This window comes from Zingiber officinale, chromosome 10B, assembly GCF_018446385.1.
Source record: "Zingiber officinale cultivar Zhangliang chromosome 10B, Zo_v1.1, whole genome shotgun sequence".
NCBI lineage: Eukaryota > Viridiplantae > Streptophyta > Magnoliopsida > Zingiberales > Zingiberaceae > Zingiber > Zingiber officinale.
In genome coordinates this window covers 7,101,717-7,110,837 of record NC_056005.1, presented here as the reverse complement: position 1 = coordinate 7,110,837, position 9,121 = coordinate 7,101,717, and the positions used below count along the sequence as shown (strand labels likewise).

The 9,121-nt window shown below is 35.4% G+C and overlaps 1 protein-coding gene across 3 annotated transcripts; it reads right to left on the bottom strand.

Annotated features, from left to right (window-relative positions):
- Nucleotides 1-4,664: 4,664 nt before the first annotated feature.
- On the bottom strand, nt 4,665-7,852 carry LOC122028539. Of its 3 annotated transcripts, XM_042587382.1 has the most exons (9): nt 7,683-7,845; nt 7,287-7,606; nt 6,498-6,753; nt 5,926-5,997; nt 5,741-5,808; nt 5,501-5,648; nt 5,332-5,412; nt 5,162-5,248; nt 4,665-5,088 (listed from the first exon to the last, which is right to left on the bottom strand). In XM_042587382.1, exons 3-9 carry the CDS (start codon nt 6,741-6,743, stop codon nt 5,011-5,013), a joined length of 780 nt encoding a protein of 259 aa, XP_042443316.1. In that variant the 5' UTR covers nt 6,744-6,753; nt 7,287-7,606; nt 7,683-7,845; the 3' UTR covers nt 4,665-5,010. The 3 variants fall into 3 exon arrangements, with proteins under 3 accessions (XP_042443316.1, XP_042443315.1, XP_042443317.1); XM_042587381.1 differs by having other exon boundaries at nt 6,498-7,606; nt 7,683-7,852; XM_042587383.1 differs by lacking the exon at nt 7,683-7,845 and having other exon boundaries at nt 7,287-7,645.
- Nucleotides 7,853-9,121: the final 1,269 nt, after the last annotated feature.

Below are 9,121 nucleotides of genomic sequence, written 5' to 3'. Positions count from 1 at the left end.
TAATGTAGAATTCTAAGAGAAAATTCTTGCCAATGTCACATGTTGTGAGCTTTTTCAAGGCTCAATACCCCTCTACTAAAGAGGAGAGGGATCACATGAATAATATTCCTTAAACATGATGAGTATATACTAGTCAGATTCGAGTGAAGGTCATTAAACAACAGTAAAAAATATTCTCAAGTACTTGAAAAGAATTAAACATTATTTCTTGATATATGGAGGATTTGAGGAACTCGTTGTAAAGAGTTATAGCGATACCAGCTTCCAAACTGACAAAAATGATTTAAGATCACAGTCAAAGTATATGGTTTGCTTAAGTATTATGAACTGGAAGAGTTCAAAACAAGATACAGTTGTTGATTCTACTATAAAGGCTGAGTATATTGTTGTTTCTAATGTAGCAAAAGAGGTTGTTTGGATCAAAAAGTTCATTACAAAACTTGATGTAGTTCCTAACATAGTTAACCCAATAGACCTCTATTGTGACAATAACGGGGCTATTGCATAGGCTAAGCAACTCATGTCTCATCAATGATCTAAACACATACTTTGACGATTCCATCTCATTCAAAAGATTATCGATAGAAAAGATATGAAAATATGCAAAGTACCGACAAATGATAACATTGCGGACCCACTAACTAAGGCTTTGGAATGAAGGAAGCATGATGGTTACACTAGGTCACTAGATATTAAATACTTTAATGATTGACTCTAGGGCTAGTAGAAGATTGTTAGTGTCAACCATAAGAGACCATCATAAGATGATTGATGTGAGACTATTGTATCATATTTTTAATAAAACACAATATTGTTATATTTATTATATTTACTTTATATATGTACAAATATTAGATAAATATAATAAATATACTAATATCCTAGAGTGGTAGGTTTTGTTGTATAACATATCAATTATTTTGAATTGATTATGAGAGATTATAGATATATGGAATATCACTCTCAATTATTTCTAGTCAAGTATTAATATATAAAGGCAATATTAATACATTAAGACTATCATGTAAGTTAACTAATAACTTAATTTCATAAATCATGAATAACACATGAGTATATATTAGAGAATATGTACTGAATTGATCCATCATAAGAATTTTTCATGAATTGTTATATGAGTGTCATAAACATTCTCATAGAGACTATTATTATAAATAGTTCTTTGACTTAAAGTTACTACGCTTCCCTATATAAGGAGTTGTATATTTTAGTATCAACAAACGTCACATGTAACAAAGTTGATTATAAAGTCATTCACTGGGTATGAGCCTATTTGGTTAAGTCTACCTAAAGATCAAGAAATACATAGATTAATGAGAGGATGACATGATTTATGTCTCTTAAATCTCTCTAGATGTCATGAACAAAAGGACTATGTTATACACTAAAATAGTCATAAACAAGTTAGGTCGGATCTATGACATTCTCACCACTTGGGTAGCCATGATGCATTACTAGATATCAATCATTGCTTGTGTCTTTAAAATGTGTTTTTAGAATTACTGTCAACGTTACAAGAACCTATTGGGTCACACACAGAGAGCTCATCAATTTTAGAGTTTGTTTTATTTTAGTATGACTAAAATAATGTAGGCGTAAGTTTTTAAGTTTGAAATTAGTTTCGGATCTTAAACTTGTTAGATTAATGATAGTCCTTATTTGAGTGGAGAATTATTAGAAATATAATTAAAGTCTCACATTAAAAAAGATCATGGGTTAATCTAATTGGATCTTATTCAATTACTGAATTAATCTAATTAAATCTTAAACTTATTAAATTAATTGTTAATCGAATATTTATTTGGATTTTCAAATAAGACCAAAAAATGAAGCTCACGTTATTAAATAATGTCTTAGTAGATAAGACTTGATCACGTTATTTGATAAAGTTTTATTAGATAAGACTTGACCGTATTTTATATTTTATCTGGTAAGATAATCCTAACGATTAGGATTTGATCTCAACTTATATATATGCACGGTAGCTAACATTATGTGCATGACATCGAGAGACTTATGTTTGTGAGATGGATGGCGGCTGTGCTCATTTAGATACCACTAGAAACACGAATGAATTGATTATGAACTCTCTAGATACGTAAAGATTTTAAGTATTGAGGTATCTTTCTATACCAATAATATAATTAGAATTTATCTGAATCTCTCGTAATTTTTTCCTGCTATATGTTGTTATTTAATTATTACACGGAACCCAATAAAATCAGATAGGACGGAACAGGTAGGGCCTCCATGAGAACCACAGAGCTTTCTTTGAGACCCAAAACAGACCTTAATTGATTGTAAGTTAATGCAATGAATAAGGGTGGTTAACTTTCGTACGGCAACAAGGAAATTATCTAGCCTTAAACAATTTGAATAAGCTTGGCTAATGGTAATTGAAATATAGCAAGAATTTCAATTTCAGAATTTTTCACTTTTACATTCTAGTAACAAACTGGTTTGAACTTCGTACTTACAAATTACAAAGACATCCTCCGAATCCAAAGTGGAATCTGCGAGCATCGCAGTCACATCGGAGCACGAGGGCGGCTGTCGCCGCCGAAAGTTGGAGTTGGAGTCGCTGCTCATCATGCTCATCCAATTCCTGCTCCCACCGTCGCGTCGCTGTCGCTGTCGCTGTCGGGTGGCTGGTAAATGCCGTTGAAAACCATGCCAAGGCGAAAAGCAGATCTCAAGGGGACAATAAGCAAGGTGGAAATCTGCGACGGAGGCCGTAGCGATTTCGGACCGAGCTCTTGATTCCAGGAGATGCAGCACGTGTGACGTGTCGACGAGTAAGAATCAGCTTGAAAATTTGCGCCTCGCAGGAAATTGCCAACTCCCAACAGCTAGAAATGAAGAGATTGAGGATGGTGGGTGAGCGAGAGATGCAGTCCAATCTCACCTGACTCTGAACGATCAAATTTAAAAATCTATATTTATTATTAGATATCTGTTATTTTTCAGATTTAAATTCCACTGTTTAAGTCCTCAGCCAAGTTTATGAAGATTTTAAGAATATATTACAGAAACTAGAAAGTCCAAAATGCAAAGGGGTTCCATTACAATGTTGTAGAAGTTGGGAGATGTGTCGTCAATTATTTGCTGATGAACTTGACTATCTATTGCAACTAGCATGTTTCACATAAGATTTTGAATCTAAACAATAAAACTATGTCTGGAGTACAAATTTACCAAAACAATCAGGAAGTATTGAATCCAATCTTTGTCTACTTTGTTTGTAATTCTGAATAATATTTCTGATTCCTATTTGAATATAGTCAAAATAATGAAGTCCATGATACTCTGTGTAAGTTGAGGGAATCAAATCCTGACTCTGTGAAACTTATGACAGAGCAAAACAGCAAATCATACCTGCCCTCAACAAGACCATCAGAGGGAATTGAGACATCGAATGTCTTTTTTCGCCTCAACTAGTTTTTAAAGTTTTTTTTTTTTTCATTAGTTCTTATATTGTATCCTGTTTATTTTTCTTCTTTTTTTCATCGATCCCATAGCTTAATGTTCCTAGTTGAATCATCATAGGAACTATAAGTAAACATATACGAGTTTGATCTCTAAATTATGTTTGCTTATAGTCACTGTAGTGATTCCAACAGGAACATCAAGTTGTGGGATTGATGAAAGAAAAGAGAGAGAGAGAAATAAAATAGCATATCAGAACTAAAAAGTAGTTAACATTTCAATTCGTGGTATTCGTGATTTAGATTTATTTACCTGAGCTTATGTAAGAGTTGACATTCTCGGCAGCTCCTAAAATGTTTAAAATTTCATCGTCAACAACGTTATGATTTTCCCCTGGTTTCTCCATTCTATAACACACTTTTTTGTCTTTAAGAAATCAAACTAGTTAGAACGTAGTGAAGGAAGGGCAACATCTTGTGGAATACGAGCTTCAGATTCTCTTCCTTTGTTCATCCTTCGGAATAAATATGGTGTTCTTTTAGTCTTTGATGATATAGTTTTAATTATTTTTCTATTTTTTCTATAAAAAATTTGAGTGATAGCAGCAACACGAATAATGAATGAAACTGCAGCGAAAAGTGTACCATTGCACACGCTGTTCATCACTGCAGGCATTGGCCGATCGGTGTGAGTGTACAATTTGATTCAGAGTCCTCGCATGATATCCTTTTAAATCAATTGATTAGCTGCGCTGAAAGAAAAAAAAAAACACTCGCATTTGATAGATTGACAGATACAAAAATAATCTAAGGCATGATGAGAGATCATGCATAATATAGCCTTCACTATTTATATTTAAATAAATTATTCTTTCATTTGTTATATTCAATCAATGTACAATCTGACCATAATCATCCCAAATCAAACAAATCAAAAGCTGCAACACAGCCACCTCATTGGTGTGATATTTGAGAACACAGACCTGCTCCACTCTGACATGTAGTTAGTTGCATTCAGTAGAAGGTCAGAGGAAGAAGGACGAAAGAAATGGCATGAGAACCCACAGAGCTTTCTTTGAAGCACAAAACAGACCTTAATTTGTTGTAAGTTAATGCAATGAACAAGGTTGGTAAACCTTCGTATGGCAACAAGCAAGGAATTAACTAGCCTTAAACAATTTGAATAAGCTTGGCTAATGGTAATTGAAATACAGAAAGAATTTCATTTTCAAAATATTTCACTTTTACATTCTAGTAGCAAACTGGTTACAGAGTCGGACTGACTTTGAACTTCGTACTAGCAAATTACAAAGACATCCTCTCAATACAAGACTATCCGAGTATACATTGCACAACCGCACTGCATCTTCAAGTACTCGAAGAGAGTGGCACCATTATGTGGGTAATCCCACCTAGGACACTATATACATCGTATTTACTCTATATGTTTGATGTATACGAAGCTTAAATCGTAATTTTGCCACATCCGAGACCGAGATGATCAATATAAACACTGGGGTATCATGACTTTTATGTCATGAAGTTGGCTAAGGTCGATTATATGTGACTAGGGCTGTATCCTTTGTGATGGGTGTGGATGTTGATTGCCTACTTGTGATGCTGAAATAGAAGAATCGTGCATTGCCTAAAATCCAAAAAAAAGAAGGATGATTTAGTTTATACTTAGAAAAGACCTGAAGGTAAAAATGCAGAGTTACCTGTAGTTTGCGTTGATAAAATACCGACAATGCTCTCAACGTAACATAGATAGGTAGGACAATGCCAACAATCTTCAACAACAAGAGCTGAATTTTTGGGTAGAGGCATAAGTTAACATTTGCAGAGATTAAATTTTACAGCGCACTATAAAGTTTTATCATAGCCTTACCACGAGAAGTAGGATCGAGCATTGTTCAGTTTCATCAGTAATAAAAGTGAGAGAATGCCAAAGAACCAAAATAATCATGAACTGCAAAAAAACCACTGAAGGTTTCATGACTATCATATGAAAAATTAGACTCAGAAGTTTAATAGGACGAAAATAGTATGCAACTCACTGTTGTAGCAGCTATGCGGCAATATATAATATTTCTATCACTCAAACCTGCATAATCATAGGTCGGTCTCAGGAAAACATGCTCAGTTTGTGACATTGTTAAAGATTGTTGATTGTGAATATTCTGCCTTGAGACCTCCCAATTTCCCCTAAACACACAGTGGGCAATCATTGTTACATTACAAGAAATTAAAGTGAAGAAAGTTTGATCGAATTAATGAAAAATTGGTAAATCTAGTACCTGAAATGCATAGGAGTAGTCCCATATAGAAATAACTTAGGAGGGGCAGTATATCCTGGCTCGAATTGCTGGAGGGACAACATAAAGAAATTAGTAAGAGTTCAGTTAATACTTCTAAATTCTAAACTGCAAACAAGAATATGGATGCCTAAATCAGACATATCGGGAGGATAATCACACAGCACCTGTAGGCATATCTCACAAGTCGTGTCACCCTTCTCGTTACACCATTTCTGCACACATTTGCGGTGAGCAAACTGCAAGGTGTCCAAGAACTAATGAGAAGAAAATTTTTTTCTGAATGCTGCATGCAGTTTAAGAGGGATTTCAAATAGGAACGATAATCTGACAGATATAGCATGTATATCTGACACTCTGCAAACATATGCAAAGAAGCATTATAGGAATGAATAAGGGGCGTCAAAATTATTCATCGACGATGGCTATTCTACTCGAACTTACTTTAACACGAGAAGACCTCCTCAAAGTGTCAGTGAACAAGACAATTAAACTGAAAATTTCTATAGCATGCATCAACTATGTAGTTAACTCTTTCAAAAGTTCATGTTCTAAGCCTTCTTTGCTTTGCCGTGAGTTCTGTTTTCTGTTGTTGAATATCATTGTTTTGCAGAATTTTGTAGTAAAAAGGACTGTCTTTTATGCTGCAGGGCAGTAGAAGTACAAGGATGCATCATATGCTTCATGTTGTTTGATCCTCGAAGAAGAGTGTTAAACAACTTGTGCTCGAGTAGTTCACCTTTAAGCTCCCGCAGCAGGAACAGGGAATCTCCATATGGATATCCTCATCCTCATCCTGACAGATTCGACATTCGACCATCTTACCAGTGAACACCCCGTCTCCAATGATTTTCTTCGTCGGAGAATAGTCAGCTTCTAGTGTTGGCAATGGCATGCTTGATCCATGATTTATGCTTTCAATGGCAGCTTCCAGTGTTGACTCAGTGAGCAGACGGTCCACCAACAACACAAAATGGTCTCCCATCACTCCAAAGCTACAGAGAAAGGGAGATGAATTAGCATGCAAAAACCCAAGAAAAAGACGTATCATTTGCCTAGAACAACAAGTTTTTTTCAAAAGAAATCTTATAGAGTGAGCCAATGAGAAGGAGATATTCAAATTCAAGCATAGAGAAAGAGCTAATTTCAAACAAGCGTAGAAAAAAGAGGTTATTTGGTCAGCTAGATGCCTAAACAACAACATAGTAGTACATAAGGGTTACTAGCAAAAGGAGAAAAATACAGAAACCAACTAAAACATCACTTTCATAGCAGAAGGAGGGATTAGATCAACAGAAAACGGAACTTGTTCTTCAACAAAGAGTCTGGAGAAATAGATAGCTTTTCGATACTCGCGAGATCAAACAAATGGAAAGCTTTAACAAACCCTAGACTCCAACACTCAGTAAATCAAGAACCAGGAAACTCAAAGCAAACCGAGACAGAAAAGCATCGACATAATCCCTAAAAGGCTAAAACCAACAAGGTAAAACAGGCAGCTTTTCAAGTAGCTCCACCAAGGTCTTACCTTTTTTCCACCAGCAGAACGCCCAGAAGCCAAAGAGGGCGAAGAGGAGCGAAAGGAGGAAGATTGAAGCGAGGAACGAGGGTTTTGAGAAGCAAGAAAGAGGTGGCGTATGGGCAGTTGGGTTTCTACATAAAACTCAAAGCCGATGCCTTTCCGTTAAATCCATATCTACTTCTTATACCACGCGACTTCAACTTCAAATCATAAAACAAATACTTTCCTTCCATTTCCTCGGAAGACAAAAATTGGTGCCCAAGTAGCTCCAGATTGTTGCACCCACTTGAGAAGTAGAACACAAGACATGCTGGGGATTGTTAAAGCTGCCATCGGGAATCCTTCAACTTCACAGCAAATAAATAATGATTGTGCTAATTTGGTGTTTGCAGTCTCTCTAACCTGTCATTTTCGTAGACGAAAAGGTTGGGATTTGCGGTTTGGCTGAGATTGGTTTGGTTGGCAATCTCCCCCATTGCAGTAAATTGATGGTCCTTGGCATTCTATCGAAGTGATGCAATCCCAATTCAAGAAATAATGGTGGTGGTGGTGGTGATGCAACAAAGCTTTTGTGGTTGAACAACTTGCCATCTCTCTAATATTCTGCTGAAAAAGTGTGTTTGGAGTTGTGCAGTAAACTAAATATTCATGCCTTCTTTTACATTCCAAAAGTTGGAATTAGTTGAATTCCAAAGAGGATGACCGTTAAAAATCAAACCATGTGACATGAACTTTCATATCTAAGTTTGGCTGTTTGAACGCCAATTCATCTTGATCAGTAAAACTTAGCAGTAAATACTCAGAATTTAATTTATGCAGTTGATTCGTATGAGTCATGATTTCATGAAAGTATATTTAATGGAGAGACAAAAGTCTGATCTAAGAGTATTTGGTGAACCGTGCTCCTGTTCATGGCATCACGAACAGACAAAAAAAATAAGGATTTGGTCCAACAAAAATCTAAAAGTAGGCAGCGCCGTCAACTTATTAGATTATTTAATACTTATTGTCCTCGTCGACATGAATATTTTTAAATGCCATATTTTTTGGCTATTGTCAAAGGCAGGTTTTCTCAAAATGAGGGCTAAAAGGACACCCCAAGAACTCTAGATTATTCATCATTTTTTAAGTTTTATAATTTTTTTTAACTATTATGTTTTGATTATTGTTTTAAATTATATATTATCTATATTAACGACTTAAAATCCCATCACTTAATTTGTTTGAAAAATAAAAATTTGGTCACTCGTCAAACATTTGTATGTCCTTCCTCGCAAGTGGGGTCCAAAAATAGCATTACTTAAAATTAATTTAGATGAATAGCATCAACTAATCTTTTTTTAAATTAGTTGTATAAGATTCTAATGATGATCAACTAATTATATACTAATCTCGGGCATTTAAAAATTTAATTATATCAGTAAATTTATATTAACACAATTACATCCATTGAATATGAATTAGTCATGCTCACACGAGCAACTTTATCGTCGTTTGCCAATTAAAATCCATGTTACACATCACCATTAACCTGAACAATGTATTTATATGAGCCTTCTTCATGGATGGCAGAGGATAACATATCCGTTCAACATAGAATAAATCAGAAAGCCAAAAAACGAACGGCCAAAGAGAGATCATCTATGGCATCTGATCCTGTAAGAATCTGAGTAAGACGAAGGTTGAATGAGCTATCGCTGGTGTTGACAGAGAGGTGACTGTGACATCCTTATCGTATGTGCCCCCGAGAATGGACCCCCACGTGACGTTGACGGACGACGGCCACTAAGTAGGGGTACTTGAACTCTGCGTACACTCAGACAACTACACAGAACGTTAGA

Bases quoted from the DNA above. Each gene is read 5' to 3' on its own strand.
- LOC122028539 (XM_042587381.1), bottom strand. From the start codon at position 6,962: ATGTTGTTGTTTAGGCATCTAGCTGACCAAATAACCTCTTTTTTCTAC. The intron at 5,649-5,740 runs GTACTAGATTTA...CTGTGTGTTTAG, and splicing joins ACTACTCCTATGCATTTCAG to GGGAAATTGGGAGGTCTCAA. The intron at 5,249-5,331 runs GTAAGGCTATGA...CCAAAAATTCAG, and splicing joins GCTCGATCCTACTTCTCGTG to CTCTTGTTGTTGAAGATTGT.